This window comes from Pipra filicauda, unplaced genomic scaffold, assembly GCF_003945595.2.
Source record: "Pipra filicauda isolate LSUMZ 115617 unplaced genomic scaffold, ASM394559v2 scaffold425_size644529_pilon, whole genome shotgun sequence".
Taxonomy (NCBI): domain Eukaryota; kingdom Metazoa; phylum Chordata; class Aves; order Passeriformes; family Pipridae; genus Pipra; species Pipra filicauda.
Window position 1 is genome coordinate 152,165 of NW_024104560.1, and position 24,042 is coordinate 176,206.

General features: G+C 40.8%; 1 protein-coding gene across 3 annotated transcripts in view; it reads left to right on the forward strand.

The window, feature by feature from the left end:
• The first annotated feature begins 246 nt into the window (after positions 1–246).
• KCNQ5 (potassium voltage-gated channel subfamily Q member 5) overlaps positions 247–24,042 on the forward strand; it is a 283,926-nt gene continuing 260,130 nt past the window's right edge. For all 3 annotated transcript variants that reach the window (XM_027745557.2, XM_027745554.2, XM_027745555.2), the window contains exon 1: positions 247–1,492. In XM_027745557.2, the coding sequence (XP_027601358.1) occupies positions 1,137–1,492 (356 nt within the window). In that variant the 5' untranslated portion in view covers positions 247–1,136. The remainder of the gene's footprint in view (positions 1,493–24,042) is intronic.

A 24,042-nucleotide genomic window follows, 5' to 3' on the forward strand; every position in this document is an offset into this window, starting at 1 on the left:
GGGGGTCGCCCCCCGAGCCTGGGCGATAACTGGGGCCAAAGCAGGCGCGGTGCGGCGGCCGCGCCTGCGGGTGCCAGGGTGGGTGGTGTTTTTTCCGCAAGCTCACCTTGATGCGGCGGGGCGTAAAAGGGCCGCGCTCGGCAGGGGGAGCATCGCTGTCTCGGCGCAGCGCGGGCACGGAGCGGCAGCACCGCCGCGCTCCGGCCGCACCGTGCCGGGACCGGAGCTGACGGGGGCCGGGGGGGAAGACAGCAGGGAGGACAGCCCGCGCCGCTGCCGCTGGGATTTGCTGTCTCGCCGCGGCACGAGGCAGGGACACGGCGGAAGCGCCGGAGCGAAGTGCCGGGCCGCGCCGCCCCCTCGGGGGGACACCCGGCGGCTCGTCTGCGCTGCCCCGCCCGGGCTGGCCGCGCTCCCCGTCCGCAGTGGGGTCCCGCTGCCGGCCGATCCTCCCCCGCGCCTCCGCCGGGACTTACGGCAGTTTTGTTACTTTCTCGGACTTACATGGACATTTCCCGGGAGCGCGCGTAGTCCGCGGGTGCCGCGTCCCGCCAGCCGCCTGCCGCCCGCCCCGCCGCGGGCACCGCCGCTGCCTCTGCCGCTTGAACCCCAGGACCCGGAGGCGCCCGGCGGCGCGGCCCCTGTCTGCCCCCACCAGCCCGCCTTCCTCGCCTACTTTCTCCGCCGCTCGGAGCGAGAGCAACAGCTTGTCCGGCCCAGCCGAGCCAAACGACGCAGGAGGCAGCGAAGGAGCGGGCGGCGAGAGGCACCACCGAGCCGCGGCCTCTCCGCCGGAGCCGCGCGGAGCTGCCCTCCCTCCCTCCGCCCCGTCCCGGGCCGCAGAACCACGCCGGGCGGCGCTGCGGGGGCCGGCGGCGGGGCGCCGCCGCCCGGGAGGAGAGCGCGCCCGGGGGGGCGCCCGCTCCCTCGTCGGGGCCCCCGCGAAGCTGCCGCAGGCCGGCCCGCCGCGCCGGACGCCCAAAGTGGCCCGCGCCCCCGCGCCCCGCGGGCACCGCCCGGAGACCCTCGGCCCCCGCTGCCTCTTGCGGGCTGCCGCCGCAGGGTGCTTGGCCACCGCCGCCCGCGCCCTGCTCCGCCGCGGCCCCGGCGCCCGCCCCGGCGCCCGGGGTGATGCTATGCCCCGCAACCACGGCGGCGGGGAGGAGGGCAGCTCCGCGGGGCTCTGGGTGAAGAGCGGCGCGGCGGCGGGTATGAAGGATGTGGAGTCGGGCCGGGGCAGGGCGCTGACGAGCTCGGCGGCCCGCGGCGACGGCCTGCTGCTCCTGGGCACCGGCGGCACGGCCGCCCCCGCCGGGCTGCGGGAGGGCCGCCGCGGGAAGCACGGTGCCCGCATGAGCCTGCTGGGGAAGCCGCTGTCGTACAGCAGCGGGCCGAGCTGCCGCAGGAACGCCAAGTACCGCCGGCTGCAGAACTACCTGTACAACGTGCTGGAGCGGCCCCGAGGATGGGCCTTCGTCTATCACGCCTTCGTGTGAGTACCGATACGCTTGCTTCTCCTCCCGTCCCGTCCCGTCCCGACCCTTCTTGTCTGTCCCCCGGGCCGCCGTCCGCACCTGCCCCGAGCAGAGCCGCGCCGCACCGTCAGGCGCACACCTCCCCTCCTGTCCCTACGCTCCCCGGGCATCACTCAGCGACGGTCCACGGGGAGGGCAAGTCCCCCGCGAGTCGTGCCAAAAGTGACCGGGAGGCGTCAACGGAGGCGGAGGAACCTTTGCCACCTGCGGCGCGGCGCTCCGCGGGCGGCGGGAAAATCCGCGTAGCCCTAGGTGGGAGGTGATGGGGGGGCTCGGTTCAGCCGGCAGAGAGAGCCGGAGGGGAGCACGGCGGGGAGCACATGTTCGCTGGTCTCCTGGGCGCCCGAGGCCGTCGGCTTGTACGAGGGGGCTGTGCGGCGCTCCCACTGATGCCGCAAGCCGGCCTCGAGGTTAGACGGGGCGAGGCGTGCCGGCAGCTGCCGGAGTCGTTCCCGCGACGGCGGGGCCCAGTGGGTACGCCGACGGTACCCGCGGCGTGCGTTCTGCCTCACGGACGCCATGCGCTGCGCGGTTTGAAAAGTTACCGCCGCGGAGCCGCACAGCTCCGTTCTGCCTCCAGCGTGTTTTCCCGGAGCGCCTCTCAGGGAGTGCGGGTGACGGCACCTTCCCACGCGTGTGCCCGCCTTGGGTGCGCGGCGCCGCGGGGGTGCCGCGCCCCAGGTGCGCCCACCTGCCGCTGGCAGCGCCGGGGGCCACCCGGTCCGCGCTGGCGGCCTCCCCCCTCTGCCCGCCACTGCTGCGCTTTTGGTTTTAGCAAGTGGCGACTCTTGTCTCCCTCACTCTGAAAGAGCCCGTGACGGAAATACATGTTCCTACACATCGCTCAGTGGAGAGCGGTACTGTCACCGCGGTGTGAAACTTGGGCTGCTTTAACTTCAAGCTTGCCTATGAGGGCTGTGCGGGAGGACCTGTGGCTGTCACTGCTTGCAGTATCTCTAGGGTCAGCAGTGTTCCTCAGTTCATTAGCAATCCCCTGTTTCTATGGATTTTGACAATATTCGGGGGAAAGACTCGACTTAAAATCTTTTTGGATGGCTGAGCAAAACGTGCAGTAGTCTGGCAAGGAGTCATGGCAGTGGATCATGCTGCTAGGTGAAAACGTTGCGATCAACTATAGAGGAAGGAAATTAGGCGTTGCTGTACTGGGAATATAATACAAAGTATTGCTGTGTCTGACTACAGAAAATATATCATAAATGAATCAGAAGATTTAATTGATATGCTGTAGGTAACTGTATTTGTTCCATGATAGTTACAGAAATCAGCGGTTGCAGCAGCTTTGCTTAAAAAGCAACTGTTCCTAAAAGCTGTTTGATAGCATAAAGAGTGCTCCCTTCCCATCAGCAGGGGAACTCCCAAATCCTACTTTAATGCAAGTTTTTATAAGTGAAAAAATATTTTGCCAAAAACATGGCAATCTGATTAATAAAATACTTTATGGATAGACTTATTTAGTAGATCACAATTACTATAGATAACAAGGAGTAGAAATATACTTAATGTTATATATTATTCAGTAAAAGGATTTTTGTCCACTTAGAGGATCTGCCCATTCTCTCTGTTTTACTCTGAAAATCAACTCTTACACCCTAAACTTTCTTCTTGGAGGGCATTTATTTGGTACCTTTTACTGTCTGGGTTCTTACAGGTTGACTAGATGGATGTAAATTAATGTTGCGAGAATGACCAAAATATGTACTAGGAATCAGCTCACTGCAGTGCCTGAAGTTGCCATACAAAATCTGTAAATTGCATTTTTGGACCTTTCTCTTCGAGACCATGATGAAAATCTTTAAAACCAGAAAAGTTGGAAATACCATTGACAAGTTTAAACCTAAAAAAAAAAAAAAAAAAGGTAGTAAATTTCCAAACAGAGTGGAGTCATGACACAGCAGCACTGTAAACAAGGAAGATTGCCAGCTGCGTTTAGATAATTGCCTACATAGAAAGAGTGCCAGTTTTAATTTTTAATTGCAAATGGCAATTTTGGCAGCTGTAAATGCCAGCATTACATCTTTTATCTGAGCAGAACTACGTGAAAGAGCCTGAAACATTACTGTAATAAAAAGGCACCTAGTAATAGTATTACCTTTAAGGATCTGTCACTGCTACATTGTTTAAGGTGCATTTGAAGTTCCATTGCATTTCAGTTTGACAGCCATCCTTATTGTCTGTCTATAAATTATTTTAACATATTTATATAATTCTGATTTAATCACAGTCAGATAGTTAGGTAGTATTTTTGGTGTTTCAGACTCTTTTTTTTTTCCATCCAGCTGATGAAATAGAATTACACCTTGGAAAACAGACTTTCTCACAGAATTAAAAACCCAAACAAAACAAAATAACTACAATGTTTTGCAAAAAAAAGTCTTGAGACAAGTAGCTTAGAGTTGCAAAGACATTACTAAGTACGTGAGATATCTGCTTCTACCACTGCTAAGCTATTCTTGACTGCAGTGGAGCCTGTTATAGCTCTGTACTATTTCTGTTACAGGAATGGGCTATCTGGGGTGAGACCTTTTGAGCAGATCATTGGTCTTTTGAAACCTCACTCTGATATGCAGGTTGAAGTAATGCAAGGGTGGCTACAGAGTTGCAGTTTGAAGCCTTTGATCTAGAAGTTTGTTTAGGTTTGCATGTTTTTAAATAAGAAATAGGGATTTGACATTAGTTACAAATAGAAACCATTTCTGCAGTGATATTGTCATTTATCATTTCTATAGGGAAAAACACTTTGGAGCTGAGTTTGCTCTTTTTATTTTTTGCCCTTTCAACTAAGAGAAAAATAGGCCAACTACCTAAGGAATGAGTGTTGTGACCTACATTCAGAAGTCAATTGATTGGTTTATTTGTAAATACAGACTTGCCAAGTGCTAGAAGAGACAGCTCTTCTGCAAACTTCTGCTACTAGAGGGAGGATTTACTCTTGAGCAAAGGCCTTTAACTTCAGTGAAGTTGTACTGGGGAGCATAGACATAAATTACATGTTTCTCGACTCCTTTTTGTGCACCTCAGTAGCTCTTTATATGGAAACTCCATTAAAATGTAATATTTTTCCTGCAAGTTTTTGAAAATCTGCTTTTCTGATACCGTAGTTTTCTATTCTTAATCATTCAGGAGCCCCAAAATATGAACACTTATAAAATCAGAAAAGAACATTCTACCATTTGTGCATAATGAGTCAGTAACTTAAACTCTTGCTAGTAAAATATTTATGCTACACTACATCACCTACACATGAAGCATGTGCATATTTAACACATGTGCTTATGTTAAAATGCTGAAATAATGTAGCTTTTCAAAAGCATTCTCTTGGGATGTCATAGGATTTCTTTCTGTTACTGCTGTTGCAGTTTGTTTAGATTATTTTGGGTTGTTTGGTGTGATAAAAATGTATAGCTATTGCCATAGAATGATCAAAGGGGAATTCCATATTGGTTGCAAATTTAACTCTGGGTTTCATCTTCAGCTGTCATACGGATTTTGTATTATTTTTGTTCTTAATTGACATTCTGAAAATGAGATGGCATGAGATGTTCAGCAAAAAAAATACTGCTCTTTGATAGTGTTTATACTGGTAGGATATAATTAGTTGTGTAAGTTTCCTAATTTAACATGTTGGATTTATTTCAGGAATAATAAAGTTTCTGTTTCTTTCTGACTTCTTTGTAATATATTCCATGCAGAAGTCTTTAACGTTTTTTGGGGGGATGTCCTTCTCTTTACAAAGCCAACACCTTTTGCTCTGGAAGCTTCTGAATCCCAAATCAATCCCAAATCACAGATCAGGATGTGTGCACAAGGGCAGTAGGACTTTGCGTGACGTGTATTGATAGTTTTTCACAGGCACCCTCTGTTGGCCACTGCAAAGATAAGATGCAGTTATAAATGAATTGTAAGAGCCTCTGTGTTGTTCTTCTTGTCTTTTGCACTGTCGATGGAAAAAGACTGAAAAATTATTTCTGGAAAAAAATCTAATGATGCCATCAAAGATTTAACTAGCTATTTTAGCTTTCCAGATCTGCCAGAAAGGACATAGCTTACTAATGATCAGATGGCTATTGAACAGCAGGTCTTTGCATGTGAGCTAACAGCACTGCCTCGTACTGTACCCTTTGTATAATTATGGAGGTTCCACATTCTGATTAGAAAACCAATAATGTGCAACAGGCTAAGTACTTGCTTTTTCTCATACTATTGAAAGTAGGAGAAATTATTTTATCTATTCTTTTATCCATCTTAAAGCTTTTAATGAGCTAGTTCCAAGTGCTCTGTTGGTAGCTTTATGGTTTTTATCTTTTTAATCACCATTTCAGAGTCAGGGTGTGATATTGTTAGGATAATAATATTTTTCTATATGTTTTTAAAAACAAATAGCAACATGATATTTACGAATAATAGGGTTGATAATATAAGTGTGTAGCATATGAAATATTATTAGGTACTAAGGAGGTAAAAATTTAAAATTCTTTAACTGTGGCACCTAAACTTTAGTAGGCATTTTCTTTCAGGGACAATGAATGATGGTGGATATTTAGATGCACTTCAGTATAAATCTACAGCAATCTGCCGGACCTGAAGTAGTTTGTGATTCTATATTGTGCATATTTCTCACCTACACATTGTTTTGAAGGAACCTTAGGAAGTTTACCCAGTCCAACTGGAAGGACACACTCTTCCCAGTCATGTCAGATGGTGTTTGTCTAGATAGGTCTTATATTTCACTGGATGCAGGTCCCACCACCTTGCTGGGTGATCTGCTGGTCTACAACACCTGCCTGTTGAAAAAAGGAAATTTTGTATGGAGAGGGAAGAATGGAAGAGCCATCCTGAACCTCCCAAGTGGGAGTTGTCATTGTCCCTTTACGTGTTTTCTGTCACTGATGAGATTCTGGCTCTTTATTGCTGTGATTTCCTTTCAGGTAGCTTTAGGCTGCTACTGGGTCACCTGTTAGATCACCCTATTGCCAGACCAAACATGCTCAGCTCCATCAGCTGCTCCATGTAAGACAAAAGCTGAAGGCTCCTAAGTATCTTCGTTGCTCTCCAGCATCTCCTCCATCTTCTACACATCCCTGTTCAGCTGGGAGTGTTCACAACTGGATGCCATATTGTGAGACTGTGCTGAGTAGACGAGAAAACTTTCCTCAGCCTCCCAGCCCCACTCTGCTAATGTAGTTGTATGTTGCTTGCCTTGTTTCTGATGAGGGCATGCTGTTGGCTTGTACTGAATCTGTTGTGTACACAGAAATACCAAGACCCTTTTTACTGGGCCTGTTGCCCAAACAGTGGGTTCCCAGCCTGTATGGATGCATGGGATTAATCTACACCAGGTGTAGATACCTGCTTTTCTCTGAATTGGACTTCACAGCTGTTTAAGTTCACATCCAGTGTTTTCTTGTGCCATCTCAGTCACTATGTTTTGATCAGAGTGGTGGAGATGTAACAATCTTTAAACCCACTTGCACTTGCTTTGTGATTGGCAGAGAAGATTAAATGCTCAGCCACGCTTCATTCCTCCCCTTTCCTGGTGTTGTTCATGGCCAGCAGTCCTCTCCTGGAACCGTGTCATGGGCGATAAATAATATCCAGCTTCTCTTTTTCACTTGGTTTTTTTTGGTAGTTTTTGTTTTTCTCTTTTTTTTTTTTTGGAGAGCTATTGTCTGCCTCAGGATTTTCAGTAGCTAAGTATTAGGAATATTTATGCATATGGTAGTAAAATACTGTTTTACATTTTAATTTTTGAGGCTTGTTTTTTTAAATTTTCTCATTTGTACTGGCCTTACTTTCTGACTCAAGAGTAGTGATCCAGGGGAAGCAACTAATTTGCCATAAAAATCAAAATTGATCCACAACCTTCTACAAAGAAGACTACAAAAGGCTTTCTTTGATAAAGAGTCACCAAGACCTGGACTGGGAAAAGTTCATGTGTGTAGACTTTCTTCAATTTGTCGAAGAGCTAATTTCTCAAATGGGATAAGGAAGTGTGTTTCGGAAGGTAAGGTACTAACTTAGGTTAGTTGTTTGTTTCAAATAAATGTACAACCTTTGCAAGCAGGATCTTCTCCATCTTAAAGCAAGAAGTGAGTTAAGAGGTTTCTTTATAATCATCTTTTTGCTGTAATTTTTTCCCCTCATGCAAAACCCATGCAAATAGAATTATATTCATGGATGAGACTCCTATCTTAGATCTATTTTTCCTTGTGTCAGTCTTCAGTGTGACATTTCTTGTCTTCCTTACTGGGTGTCTTGTATGATGTGAGGACTCTTGGGGAACTTTCTGTGGTCTCACATGATGAAAGAACTTGCTCAAAATTACATATTTTGTCCAGTGGTTGGTTGATACATGAATTTCTAATGTGGCGTTAAATATGTGTTCTCAAAAGAGTAGTTGTTTTAATGGGTGCAAGAAAGAATTATAAAGATTTTAACTTCCTGTGAGACAGTATTTGTGTGGCAGATTTTCAAAGTGGGCTGTAGACAATATCTTAATGATCTAGACACCTTTTTCCCCCCCAATACTTTTTAAAGTTTCTGCATTGTTCACCTTGTTATATCAAAAATAAGTTGTGATATCTCTTCAGACTCGGTGGTCTTTCCATGCTCCAAGGCTGACTATATTTTTAATAGCTATTCACCCTGTTTTATTGTTGTTTGTAGTTTAATTATGTTTCCTGAATCGGATTAAAGTACAATTGAACTAATATTTTTGCAATAATTTAAAATAATTTCTAACATCAACCAAATGGAATACCAATGATTATTCAGTCATTAATAGTGTTTCCCTATACATGAAAATAAACATCAGTAATACACTTACCAATACTCATAAAAATGCAGTGACATTTTTCATAATTGTTTCAGTGGAAAGGAAAAGCACATGGTTTGTTACTTTATTAATATTTTTTTAATGGAGAAACTATATAGAAGGAAAAACTTTTATTCCTAGACAATGTAAACTCCTGACTTTGCAAATAAATCTCATTGTGGTAAGGTAGTTGTTTCTTAATAATTCAAAGGTAAAACTTATTTGCCAAGTGTTTAACATTCTTATATCGTTCATATTTTCATTAACATAAATGTCTGATGAAAATTAATGAAATATGCAAGTGATTTTAATTAAAACAAAAGTGAGTCTTCTGCTCACAGGTAGAAAAGATGGAGTAGAAAGTATAAATAATGCTATCTAAAAAAAAAACTTTAACATGTGTACATAGTAGACATAATTTGCTACATTATTCTTAATTAGGCAGATATTTATTCCACAATGTAGCTTTTTTCCCATTTCAAACCACTAACACAACAGAGCATACATTCTTGGCTCTTTAAATTAATGCTGGTGTATCAAGGGTCACTTTCAAACGTGTTATATAAGCTATACTGAGTTTGGGGAAACTTGTGATTTTTTTTTATCCTTTCGTGTTTTCTCTTAGAGATTTTTTTTTTTAAGTTTGGGTTACAGATTTCCTGTAAGAGAGCAGATGTAGATTACCCAGGGGATTGCCACCACAGGTGAGTTAAGGTAGAAAATTCATCAGCTGTACAGTTTAGCAATTGCAAAATGATTTTACGGAGTTACGTGCTCATGTGCAAAAAACCTTTCCTTTAAAGATATTAATTAAAAGTTCAAAGGCTGTCTTATAGGTCAGCTGCACCTAATCAAGCAATAATTTCAATTTTCTGTTGGACATTAGATTTATCTTGTGATAACTGTCTGAGTTGCAGTGTAATTGCGTTACAGGAAGCTCAGCAAAACGTTCATCATTTTGGGCACTGAAGTGTAGTCTCAGGCAGTGTCTTCTGCTTGAAAGACTATGTGATTACTTCTTAATATATACAGTATGGTCCAGTGATTCAGAGGTGGTCACAGTCCTGCAGCCAGACATATCTGAAATTTTCTGTTTGGCCTTCATCCAAGAAAATCTTCAAACATAAATGTGTGTATTTTCTTCAACAGAGAAAGGCATAAATACATCTCTAAGCATTTTCTTGAAGAGTGAGTAATTTTCAAAGGCATGGAGTACCTGCAGCTTCCTTTCATTATTCTATTGTGTATTGAATGGGTAATTCACTTTTTTCTCCCCACTTGTATAGAATGAAGTTTAACAAATGAATCATGCTCTTAAACTGATTAGAAATAATGAAGAAAGGAAGTTCTGTACCTGCCCACATCTTGATTTAAGCAATATATTCCTGTTTGTCTTGGCTTCCTTCTTGCTTTGAGACTCTGTAGTTCAACAAAGCAAACATATTATGCCTTTTGAGATTTCTGTAGAGTTTTAATTCTTTTATTGTAGTCATACCTGATATCATATGGAAGCAGCAGACTGGTTCTAGGATTTGAATATGACCAAATCAAGAGAACAGAAACTTTCTGCTTTGAGAATAAAAAAATGTTACTGAATGCATTAAGATGATTCCCTAATTCATGAATGTCGTAGATTAGAGCATCTGCACACACTCTTTTGAGGTCATTCAGTCAGAAATAGCATCTAACTTCTCCTAGGGCATTGCATTTAATTGCTTTATGTGGCCTAAGCTCATCCATAACCGTGGTATCTGAGAATTACCCATTAGAAGCAAATGCACAAATCTTTCCCTTCCAAGCTCTTGTGACAGGAGTGCACTTAAAAGTTACTGCTGAGGCCTTTCTGAATATGCGTAAGAGTCCTGACATACTCGAGAGGGCCTTTTGTGTGAAAATTAAGATGAAATATTGGTTTGGATGCATTTCTGTAAGTAGTGGGGGTAGAGGGGCACTAAACCGTGGTAGTGAGTTTGAAAATGTAGGCCAATCTCCCTGCGAGACAAGTCTATATCAGTAACTGCATTTTTTCAATGGTAAAACTGCCACGTCATAAGAGAAATGACAGATGAGGGCTCAGTCAAAGCTGGAGTGATGAGACTGGAGTGATGTCCACACTACAGCTGGGGCTGATGAGCAGGTGATGATGTCCTTTTCCCTTCAGGTGGACCATCACCGGAGAAGAGGAATTGCCATGTGTCTAGAAAATCACACATTAAACTTATCAGTTTGAAAAACTCTTTTACATCCAACAACATTATACTGACTGAGGTTAGAAGTGGTCTCTAAATTCATTAGGAGGAAAAAAAATCTCTTTTTCTGTTTTCATCTCTGTGCAGTTGATACTTTTCTGTAGAGTCAGGTTTATTAACTAATATCAGAGGAACCATTGCCACAGGAAGAAGCACAGTCTTGGTCTTTGCAGTTCCGTGCAAAAAGATGTGTATAGGTGGCAGGAAATATAAAGCCATGCGTGAATGAGCTGCTTACAGAAATCTCTGCACCGAGCATGGAGGAAGGAAGAGGCTGTGCTGGCAGTTGGAGGGTTTTTCTTAGACCTGTGTCTCAGACCCTTCTGAAGTGTAGTTGTGAGGCAGAATCATTTAGGTTGGAAAAGGCCTTTAAGACCATACAGTCCAACTGCAAATCTAACACTGCGAAGTCCACCACGAAACCATGTCCCAATTGCCATATCTACCACAAGTCTTTCAAATACCTCTAGGAATGGGGACTCAACCACTTCCCTGGACAGCTTGTTCCAATGCTTGACAACCCTTTCTGTGAAGAAATTTTTCCTAATATCCAATCTAAAGCTTTCCTAATATCCAATTTAAACCTTCCCAACTTGAGGCTGTTTCTTCTTGTCCTATTGCTTGTTACCTGGAAGAAGCGACTGATCCCCCACCTCACTTCAATTTTCTTTCAACATCCTTTTCTCATGCCTTTGGCCACACCTACTTGTTTTCACTAGAAATGTTATTTAAATGTTGCTTTTTCAAGGAAGTTCCATTATACTTCTGGTACAAGTACAGTTAGTTGCAGTAAGTATGCATGTTCTCAAGTGATTAGTTCAGTTTCTAGTTACTTAATCTGTGGATTTTTCTCTCTGATATGTCCCAACTGCATCTGTAGACCGAAGATGAAGCAAAATTTAGAATAAAAGAGGAACACCTTTGCTAATATTTGTGGCCGTTGTAAATTTTTATATAATACAATAGTTTGCTCAAGCAGACATATTTCTTTCCTCTTAAGCTTAGAAACAGTAGATTTAATTTGGTGGTTGAAGATACTGTCTGGAAGGAAATTAGCTTTCCTCAAAAGTCACAGTGACTGCTGACTAAACTCATGATTTGTCTGGGTGGGGTATTGGAATTGAGAGGTTATTGTAGGCTGTAATGAGGTAAGTGATGGTCCTGAATTATAAATAGTCTTTGGGAAGAATGTTGATTTTCATCCTGAAAATGCTTCTACACATACTTTTTAGTGGTGTTATTAATAGTTTTAGGCTCTTACATAGTAATTACTAGAAATCATCAAACTAAGCATTGATAAAAGCTCTGTCATTCAGAGATGATTGCAAAAATCCATCTGAATTAGACATTTTATAAAACTTCTGAAGTTATTCTTGAGAAATTCTTCTAAGGAGAGAGGAAAGCCTAATCTGAAATCTTCAATGCTACTACATTATGTATGTCTGGGCACTCTGCATGAGATTTTGCTGTTTGAAGATATTTTATAGGGGGAGTTATGGTGAGAGCATTTGTGAAATTGCAGAGGCAGAAGTTATCTCTGTGGGAACAAAAGCATGGAGGTGAAGGAGAATTTATGAATGTGTACTGTACTGTAACAGTACTTGACTGGTACTGTATATTACTTTCAGGTTAGAAATGTATTTATTTTCTATTAAAAAAATGTTTTTAATTTTTCCTCTTTTATTTTCTGCTTTCTGTAGAGAGAAAGATGAAGTAACAGTGTGAATCAATTTATTGGATTTATATATAAATAAAACATGATATTGATCTATACATTTTTCTTCCAATGGGGTCTCAACCCTCTATGCAGACCTGAGGAAATAATCAGTAATATCACAACATGAAAATTTTATTCAATACCTGACTGTGTTTCTGATTGCTTTTCCTTTGGTAAATATTCATGTAAGTCTTCTTGCTGAAGCTGAGCCTCAGCTAGTTTATTCCCATGTGCGTCCAATCTTTGATGAAGCTTAGGTCACTTTTTAGCTGCTCTTGCAGGTCATTTAATGGGAAGGGATGCAGCTGGACAGCAAGATGCAGTCCAACCTCTGACCTCCAGCACGGCTACATCTACACCTGGAGGAAAATCTGGGGAGATGCATCTGAAATACCCCTCGGTATTCAGAAGCTTGGTGATAAATACAGTCCTCGGGGACGTTTTCTGCAGAAAAGAATTCATTCAGTCTTATTCCTGTCCAGGGAATTTCTCCTTGAAACCATAGCTGAGTTAATGATACCCATAAAATATAAAAGACATCTAAAAATATGATAATGTTAGATTAAATGTTGTTATTGCTACTGTTCATTGATGGGAAAGCTGGAGCCGAAGTAGCTGTATCAAACTGAAGCATGATACTACACCAGTAAGTGTCAGAAGAGAAGTATTTACATGGAAAAATCCTTTGTATGATTTTGCTCTCCAGAATTTTTTCATCTGCCCATATCTGTAAATTACCTCACCACAATGAAAGGTCATGACATTTTTTGGCTTGCCTTTGTCTCCAGCTTTAGGAGTTAATCATAAATAACGTAATGGATAGTACCTGAGAACTCTGATATGTTAAGACAATACAGTGACATTTCAGATATAATTTGTATCTGGAAGATAAAATTAACTAGCAGAGTGCTCAGTATTTAAGAAATATGAGTTTATGAAATTTTGATTGTGTTTTTTCAGGTTTATTAATCCATGGCAAAATTGTATTCTTCTCTGTCTTGAGTATAAAAGAGCCAAATCTCTGTGACATAAAACTTAAATGAAAGTGATCCTGGATGAAAATGTGAACAGTTGAAGTCATTTACAGAAGAGTGAGTCAAGAGATCTGAAGTGTATTTTGGTGTCGGAAATGGGATAAGTATATTAGGGAGGCCCATTCATCTCACAATACCTATATTTAGCATCCTGCAATGAACCAGTGACTGCTTTCATCACTGGCCAGTGTGTATCACAGAGTCATGTCTTATGAACCCACAGGGTATCTGCAGTAGTCAGTATTTAGAGATGGCTCAGTAAGAAAACACTGGCTTTTGGCCTTGTCTTTAAACGTGAGGCATACTGTAAGGAACATGTGATGTTGGCAGGTTCTGCTGTTCCAAGTATGGATCTGTGGATTAATTTCAAACTGAGGGCTGCCTTGCCTACCTCTAGAGGGTGTGCAGGTGGCAGCAACAAATCACTGCACATACAGTTCATACTGTTTTCTGGCAGGATAGAACTGGTATCTTGCAGTCTAGCCCTGGAAATTTCTGGTTATGCATTCTAAAAAATCCTTAGCATTTTAATTTGATTTAAAACATTAATTAATGAATATTATGGGAAAATTGTTAGAATACCTTTTAAAGATGATGGCATATAGAGCTACAGTTCTGGAAGATGTAGTTTACTAATCCGCAAACTTCTTTCGTGTAACAAATGCAGAATATACAAGTTCATTACTAAACAATCCGTGTATTTGTATCAGTTATGTTCTTGGGTATTCTAGTTAACTATCTAGCTATCTGTCAGCGTCTTAGATGCTATGCAAACAGTGAAAAATCTTTGCAAAATAAATCTGTCTTTTCTCTTGGAATCATATGGAAAGGCAACACAATGGCACAACGCAAGCTCCTTGTCTCTGGGCTCAGCAGTATTCTCTGAGTGCTCATCCCCATGGCTGTATAACCCCTGCCTCTCAGCAGCTCCTCAGCCTGGGGAGAAAGTTACTTCTCTTAACTTTCAGTAGCTGTAAAAAGTATTTGTGTAGTTAATTTTTAAAATTACATTTATAAGTGAATAACAAAACCAAAAAGTCAGCTTTGCATGATTCAATAAGTGGGAAAAAAACACCCCAAAACAAATGAAACTGGTCCTTTTTGCTGGGTCTGACAGCCTAAGCAGCATACAATAGAAATGCTGTTCATTCACAGATACACTGCTGTCAGCAGTAGACTAACATAGGTGCATTTCTAATTTGCTACATCTAAACCTGTAATTAAAACTATGATGTATTTTTTTCCAGTCACTTTTTGAAAGTGACATTTATTTTGGCAGATGCTGAGCTGTTACATTAGCTGGGACTTTCACTGTATAAAAATTTTATGAATATTAAATATCACATGGTTAATGAGAGTCTTTTTCCTGCATTATTTGTCTTTGTCTGAAGGTACTGAGTTAGAGAAATGGATGACTGGTGGAAGAACAAGCAAAATGGCAACACAGCTTCTCAGCGTGTGGCAGGGAAACCAGGATGCAGATGAATTAATGGTGGTAAAGATACACCTGGTTTTACAACTTTCTCTGAGGTTGGGAGTTAAAAAACCTGCCAGATTAACTGGCTGATAGAGACTGGTAAGAACATGGGGAAAACTGTGAATGGGATACCATGTGAGAATATACTGAAATCAGTCTCATGGGTTCTTTGAAACAGGTGGCTGTCAAAATCCTAGGGCTTGACAATCTTATAGAAAGGTACACATGAATGGGAGTAGTTTGTTCGTTTTAAGGTATGTTTTTATGAAGCTGCTTCTCCCAAGATTAATTGATTTAAATCTTGTTTAATTAATTTCAACTGATCATATTGCTGGGATATCATCACTGTGTCTTTTGGGACATTCTACCAAACCTCTAAAACAGTGTATAAATTTTGTGCTTCAAAATCAGAAGTGAAAAAGAGTATTTTTGCTCGTGACCTAGGATGGAACAGCAATTCAGATCTCTGCAACTAAGTGTCTTAAACAGTTTTTCTATCTTACCAACTAATCTCTGGATGAAAGGTGTTTAAATTGATATATATCAAGGTAGGTAGGTGTCTAGATAGGCTGAGTCCACTGGGTCTCTTTGTCTTCCCCAAAGGAAAAGCAAGTAAGAATGTCACCTTATGTATCCTGAGAGGGAAAAGAAAATCAAAACCACAAAAAATCCCCCAGCAAAACCCACTGGAATTTTTTTTTCCTGTGGAGAGTCATGACAAGGTTTGAGTCCAAAGTGTTTCTAGATTCTATTTCCAGTGGAAAGATGAAAAAGAAGCTCATTTTTCTTCTTCATAAATTTCAGATGTTTTCTAAAATACCACTCAAAATGAAGATATTAGACTTCCATTTGAGTGGATTTTTAGCTACTCTGCCAGTCAATTTTTTCTTCTCTTTCTTGTGTCCAGATGTCCAGGACTAATAATCTTTTCCTACTTTTGTGCTCTCTTGTTTAACTCAAGTTGTCCCTCAGAGGACCAAGGAAGTGAAACCTAAAGGCTTACTAAGGGTCACCCTTGTAAGGGGACTCAGTGGACATTGCTGAGGGTAAAAAGAGCACAGCTTTTAGCTGCAGTTTATTTCCTTTGAAATTTCAGCACCATCCTGGCATTCACCTCACACTGTTTTGGCTTTCAGAAAACTCTGATGCGTTCAAGTATGGAAGTGTTTATATATATATGTGTGAGATATATATATATACATATATATATGAAAGTGCTGACGTACATTGCTGTCCCCATTAATAAAAGCAGAGAACATGATTTATATTTTGTTGAGTCAAACACTAGTACTTTTGGATAGAGAAGTCTTTAGCAGGTACAAATGGCAGGCCAAATCCTAAAGCTGTTTACCAGCCTTTAATTCCAGGCTTAATCTAGAAGCTCTTACTCAAGCAAAATGCCAGTAAAGTAATAGGGTGCTTTATCGTCTTATTTTTGAATTTTGTAAGAGTGCTGTGTAGTTTTTTTAAAAATTGTCCAGGTTTCTATCAGCCGTGTGTGTTCTCCTTCTTGTGCAGCCTCATGAGTGACCACTTGTGTGGCATGAACTGAGGTATATTATACAGCAAATCACCTGCAGCTGCAATGTATCACAGTATGCTGTAAACAACGTTTTTAGATCTTTGCTTTAATCATTTGCAACAAGTAACAGAGACTGTAAGTGGCAAAATACTTTGTCTTGAAAAGTAGCCATTAAATACTGCTGCAAAAGTAACCATAGAGTTTGAAAACTTATATGGTATAAAATAACCTATTGCTACAGACAGGTTTATTCATTTCTGAAAATGATTGTTCTCTTTGCAGACGTGGAGATCTGGAAATGTTTCTAATGTCAAATGAATAGGAAATGTTTAATTTTTCAAATAGCTTTTAAGCATATTTTAGTTTGATAGCTGATTTTGTATTATGTTTGCAGCCTTTGTGCAAAGCAGTTTTTAATAACAGAGTTTGCTCCATAAGGAGCATAGATTAAGACTGTTCTTTATATTATCAATACAAAACCCCATCTGTATTCATATAATGCTGTTCATGTTAAGTTGCCACATTGCTTGGAATTGCTTGCCACATTGCTTGACACATAGCTGTCAACTGAAACTTAACACTTATCACTTCCCATTTATAAGATGACCTTACACTGGATTAGCAAGGTTATAATGGTGCTATGGAACAGCAGCTGTTCATGGAAAGTTCTCAATATTGGCATGGTCTCTCCTTTAATTGCTGTCATTGCTGCCCTGTGTATGCTGTGGCTGTCAATGACTGTAATTGCTTTGTAGTTCTCAGGCCATTCTGTAATGGTTATGATTAATTTTTAGCTTTTAAGCAGAAAATATCTCAGGATTAATCTAATTGCTTTGCTTTGTACATTTTCTAGCAACTTGGTGTAAATTGCTAATTATTAATGAAACTCTTGAGGCATGAAAACAAATACCCTACCATTCTCATGATGAAATATATTTTCTTTTGAAATCTCTGGGACCATATTCAGTCCAGTTTGGCCCGTATTGTGAAAGAGTAAAATAAAACAGCTCAGCTGCACCTGCTGTCTTCAAGATATTTCTGAATGAACACATCCAGACAAACATGGGGTTTTTGTGGTCATCTGTCTGGTCCATTGCCCACCTGTCCTGGACCACTGCAAAATAAAGTACCTGAGCTCACCATTTTAGCTTAAGGTAAATGACCAAGTCTCAGCATGAGCTGCTAGTTAAGTCTGGTTTTCTACCAGTTCTGTGTTTGTCAGTCATTAAAGGAATTAAATCTGGCTGGAAGATTGTCTACAGAGAGGAATGATTATCAAATGAAAAAAATTTGCGTTTATAAAGGCTTAGAAAGGTGATAGTTAACATTTGGTAATTAAAGATATTACTGCTTTAGTGCACTTACCCTCATTGATGTTTAATCCTGTTCTGTAACATTCAGTTTGGAATAGTTGGTCCTCTGACTCAAGGTGTGTAAAGTCACAGTTGTGATGATACTCTCAGCAGTGCTGGGTACAAATACACTTTGAAACTGTTTCCTGTTGTTTCTTCTTCCTTGCACTGTGGTATATGCTAATACGTTACAACTTGCAGCTTGTAGTGGTTTATTGCTTAATTTCAGCATAGTTTGCATTTCTTATCGTTTGATTGGTTGGCAAGGCATGCAGAAATTCTGAGTCAGATGCACCTATTTCTGGATGCCCAATATAATTTGGTGCAGCCCTGAAGCAACATGTTTTATGCAACTTTCCAGGCACACAAAATACAGGAATACAATGGTTAAAAAATTGTTTGAAAAAAAATAGTGCCGTTTATGTTGAAATATGTCAGATAGACATTCCTGGAAATGTCAGTGTCCTGCATAACCTCGGAGTAGTTATGTAGATCCAGTATGGAAGGTAACAATAAATGTCTAATAAGGTGGCTGTTTGGGAAACCAGGCTTGCTTTTTGGTTCTGTTAAGCTACTGGTCTGCTTTTGTTATGGTAGTTACTTCAGATCTGGGTAGTCAGTCTTGAAGTCTGTAGTGATGTGAATGCTAGGTTTGGTTCACTACGTTTTCAAATTTATGGTTAGTTAGGATTTTTCCCTATTGTGTATCTTCATTTATTTTTATTATTTTTTAATATGGGTTCTTTTTGGTCTTGTTTATTCCCCCTAATAAAAATCCTTTGCATGTGATTTTTTTTTCTGCAAAACCTTACCTTAAGATTAAAAAGTCTCCATTAAAAAATATACATATCACAAAATTGTATTAAACAGTTAAGACTAGATTATATAGTTTCTTTTATTTAAAATACATTTTATAATCCAATTAGATAGATTAATAGTGACAAATGCATTCCCTAAAATTCCAGTAAATAACATAGACAACATCTTGAATTTCCAAGAGAAGAAAAATGAAGTGACATTGGAGGCACAAAGAGTGGAAATATAAAACCAAAACTAAAATTTGGGGAAATTGCTGTGGTATTTTTTGGTTTATTTTTAAAAATTGAGAAGATAATTTTTAAAAAATATCATTCTAAAACCTATGCACTGTGGTTTTTTAAAAAATTATATTGTTGTGAATGAACATTTATCCCTTGCTCTATAGTTTTCAAAACTTTGGAATTTTCCCTGTGTTTTAAGCTTTCCCTTCCTTTTTGTGGTGTTTTTCTTTTGACCTACCAGCCATACACTTGATAGGTGCACCAGTGCAACATGAGCATGTTTAGCTGTTATTTAATGTTATTTAGTATGCTGGGTTATTCTTCATTCTAAATGCAAGTGAATCACTTCTAACAAATTTCAGACTCACCTTTAGATGGACTTAAAACTTTTATAAATAAGTGTACATGTATGTATGTACAAACAAGTTGTTGAACATAGCAGCTCCTGATCTTGTGAAATGATGCAGGCTTTCCCGTTTCCACATCACTTAGGGCTAACTTGTACCAGAGTTGATGGGCTGCATCTATCCCGTCTTATACTTGACCATGGATCTCTTCCAGGCATGAAGTGATAGTCCTTACACATGTTCCTTGTTGTTTTTTTGTCCAAACCATCTAAAAGAAAGAAAATTATGTTGCAGCCCATCAGAATGGTGGGTTTTATAGCACAAAACTCAAATCACACATTTTATGACCTGTCAAGGAGCATGTGAGGCAGTTCTGTGGCCACTTAATCCATCTGGTGTCCTTTTCCCCAAAAAAATGAGGGATTGTGGGAGCAAACTGTCCCTGAAGACAAGGAACAAAACAGCTGAACAGCTGAAGTGACCAGCAGTGCAGAGCCCAAGACCTCTTCCTGCCCACCGTGTCTTTAGCAGTGTAGGTGTACCCAAAACTCCCAAGACCATGGTGTAGAAGGGGTGATTGGCAGTCAGAGCTGGTAGAGAATATTCTTTGTCTTGTGAAAATGAAGGATTTAAAAAATTCCATCCCAAATTGCAGCAAAGTGTTGGTGTTCACTGTTTTCTAAATCAAAAGTAAAACTATGTCTTAGATAAATACTGTGCTTTGGTGCTAGCCCTTTCATACTTTAATATACTGAGCTTAAATTCACTTTCTCACCTGAAATCAAAGTGTTTTACAGACTTCTCAACATTCCTGAGAAGCAGAAAGAAAATGAATCGTTCCGTTTTATGAAAGTGTTGATGCTTGTGAATCAATATTTATTTTTTTCAGGAGAAATATTTGCAAAAAATTCCCAACCAGCTATTCTCTCTTTTCTATTTCCCCTCTTTTCTTTGCAGATGATCAACATGTGGAAAGGAGGTGAGACTCCCACTAGAGATTTCTTGCTACATTTTTCATGAGGAATTCACAGAGGGAGGCTGATTCTCTGAGATGAGCTTCTTCCCTCTGGTTGGTGCTCTAAGAAGCACAGTTCAGTATTACATGTACAAAGTAGAGTTGGGGAGCTAAAAGAAAGGGTAGAGAGAGAGGGTGTGAGCATTGCTGAATTTTGGTTAAAAGCATTAGAAGCTGTTCATAGTTTGGCCATCTGACCTCCAGCTTTAACCTTTGATCACCTACCCCTCCACAAAAACAAAATTATGTGAAAAAGTTCATGAGTCTGTCTGGGCTGGTTTCTGAAACTTGGTGTGCAAAAGCACTCTGCTTTAAAACTGTAGAAGTTATACATGTAACCATGTTTTTTGCCCTATCTTAGTCATACTCCTGTGTTCTTAATAATACTTTCAGTTTGGATCTTAGTGTTTTCCAGGGCCTCTGCTGTAAGGGAGAAAAGGCCCACGCAGCAGTGCCCTGTGGCAGAGCTTAATAACCAGCAGCCTGGCTGGGCTTGCACAGCACATGCACTGAAGAGGCTCACTTTGGCCTTTACAGTTATCAAGGGCCCAGATCTTATCCCTCATGACTGCAAACATAGCTCTATACTGTGGAATGATCAATTCTTGCAAACCTTTAATGAACCATCTGCAGTGTCGTCATGCTAGCTGTTCCAGGCTTCTGCTTTTGTCTCTCAAGAGATGTAGACATTCCAGAAGAATCCAGCTAAAAGGAGATGTTTGTCTTCCATATAGAATCACAGCGTCATGGAACACTTTGGGTTGGAAGAGAACTTTAAAAGTCATCTAGTCCAACCCTCCTGCAATGAGCAGAGACATCTTCAACTAGATCAGGTTGCTCAGAGCCCCTCCAACTTGCCCTTGAATGTTTCCAGGGATGGGGCATCTACCACCTCTCTGGGCAAACCTTACAGTTTTTGCTTGCTTTCACCTGAAGTCTTGTGTATCTCAATAATGTTTTAGAAGTGTATTTTATCCCCCAGCACACAATAAAGAAAGGTGAGTGACTCCATATGTATTTTTTCTTCTATATTTGCTTATGATTTTTCTACCTTGATCTATTTTTTTGAAGACCTCTAATCAAAGTGAGCCATTCAGGTACCAAATGCAGCATTTCTGGACTTCATGTGAATGTATGAAATGTTTGGACTGATAAATAATGCGTGTAGTAGTATTTTGGTGTTTAGTAGTATGATGTAATATTTTTAACTTTTCTATTTTTATCTGTGTCTGAAATACTTTTAAGATAAAGAAGCCTTTTTATTATGCTACCAACAGAGGATAATTAAAGAAAAGTTGCTGCAAGTTAGAAATATTCTTCAGGTTTCTTAACATTTCACAACTCCTTGTTGAGAGAATGCAAATGAAGGAAGCCAGTAAGTGAAGACAACTTGATGTTGCGCACTGGTGTTGCTTCTTTTAAATTTGGCTTGAGGCATAAAATAACAGCTTGAGAAGCCAGTACAACAACCACTAACTTTTATGATTCATTTGAAATAGTCACAGTTTTAAGCAAGTTTCAAGCTTTTTGAAGTTATGCTCTTGATACAAAAAAGGATATTCATAGGAAAATGTGGCCTTAAATGCATTTATGTTTTTCTAGCAGATGCTGCTGTAACAGTAGTGAGGATTTCTTAGATCAGGAAAATAACCTAAAAACTGCAGTGGTTTCGTATTTGGTTTTTTTAATGTTATGCTGTGAAATACCAATCAAGTGTCATTCAGCACTGAGTTCTGGGAAAATAGTATGTGTGCTTGGCAATTTCTGTTATTCCTAACCTTATTGATCTCAGTTGACAGTCGTTTCTAGAGGAAAACCACAAGGAAGTGCCCCAGGAACCTGTTAATCGTCCTGGAATTCTGGTTGGAAGGGGTGCAGATAGCTGATGACCCTCTGTACTACTTTGTTTGGCACTCCTGCCCACCTGTCTGTCCTGCTGTCTGTCTACCTCCTCAGCTCCCTGTGCTTTCCATTTGCCATCTGTATCTCCTTAGTGGACCTCTCTGGAGGCAAGCTGGAGGGAAGCCCACTGAGCAGAGACATCCATGAGTTTGGTAGCTGGAGCTTTGGAGATCCTACCACATTCACATGGACTTTTTCAAAATTAAATAATTTAGGAAAGATTCTGCACTTCATATTTCTCCTTGTTAAATTAAGAATTGAAATTTATTCTTTTTTTAATTTCTATGGGAATTTTTCTGTCCACTCCAGATCTTGAATATTTTGTATTTTAAATGAACATCTAAATGTTTTGTTTGAAATAAAAATATGCAACATGCTGGAAACTGATTGACCCAGACCATTTCCATAGTTTCTGTGTTTGGTCTGCTATGGAGTTGCTTGGATCTCCCTGATAACCTGCTACCTAAGGTTTCAGAGGAAGAAAAAAACATGTAGCTGATACCCTGCAGTATGACTCTTCCCTTGCTCCTCCTGACACTTCCTGATGATCCAAACTCTCTACATATGTAGGGGAATTGGGGAACAATGACAGCTAACAACTCAAGGTCACACTTTTTTTTGTAAAGATGAGGGTAGAACCTATTGTTAGATATCACCATTTATGGTTTTGGGCTAGAATGTACCTGCACAGGTTAATTTTTGTAACAAGCAAGACACAGAGAACATACTGAAATTCAGTGGAAGGGAGTTGTTGATGTCCCTGAAGTTCCTGGAAGTGCCAGGCAAATGCAGAGCAAACCCTCTTGCTGGGCTTGGCAGGACAGAGGTGTGGTGGGGAGCCTGCTCTTTGGCAAACAGATATTTCTGCTGCGACCTCTGAGTCAAGTGAAAAGTAGTTAATGCCTCACATTTTGCAAAGGTATTTGGCAGTCACAAACTTACTTTGTGTTTATTGACTGATTCCAAGGCAATATTTGTTACTCTCTTCTCCAAGTCCTATTCCTTGCACGTAAAGTTAGCAATTAAAAAAATGCAAAAGATGCTGGATGAGCAGAGAATTAGCATGATTTTAACTAACAGGTAGCTCCTTAAGCAGCAAAATTAATAAAACGTGGCATTATATTTCTGTGTTCTGTTTTGGTGCCTTAAGATGATCAGAGCTCAGTCTGACACTTCTTATTCATCTGTAGCATGTTGCAGGTTCCTCTTCCATGCATTTCTCATGCACGGCAAGAGCTGTGTCACATGTGGCACATTTTCTTTGGCACAGGATTTGCACATAGTTTCTTTTCCCTACCAGGTTATTTATTTTCATTAAATAGGTGACAAGGTAAAATTTTTAGTCAATTCTCCCCTCTGTCAAATCTGATCAGAATCAGCTAAAGTCTTGTTTCTGTAAGAATCTGACTCCAGTCTGACTGCTATCCCATCTGTTACTGAAGAGGACTAAACTAACCATATTCCCAGAAGCAAAGAGTATCAGTTTGAGACTACATGGCATATTTTTTTAGAATACAATTAGTTTGTCCATGGAGAGCTGACTTAAATAAATGGCAATAGTAACACTGATCTTCTGGTGCCATAAACATGCATTCTGCTTCACTAGGAAAAGATGAGTCCTCTCTCTCAAAGGCTAACCTAAATAAAATACAAATCACAACATGTTAAAATTGTTTTGCCACTTAGTTTTCACCCAGGGTCCTTCAGCTGTGAACAGGAACAGCATTCCTATTGAATGAGAGTTTTCCCAGAAAGGTTAATATTAAGTGCCCCCCATGCCTGTTGCTTAATCCCTGTGGGCCAAAAAGGTGATTAATATGAATTAATGAAGATATGATTAATGAAATTAATATGATTAATGAAAATCAAACCCTTTTTCTTTTACCAACCTGGAGAGATGTTGATGTTAAGCAATGATAGTGCTTTCTCCATAGTTGCCAGCACTTGGAACTGTTATTCAAAGAAAACTCTCTAAATAAACTGAGTGCCCACAGTGCTGTGAGGACTGAATAAAAATAGA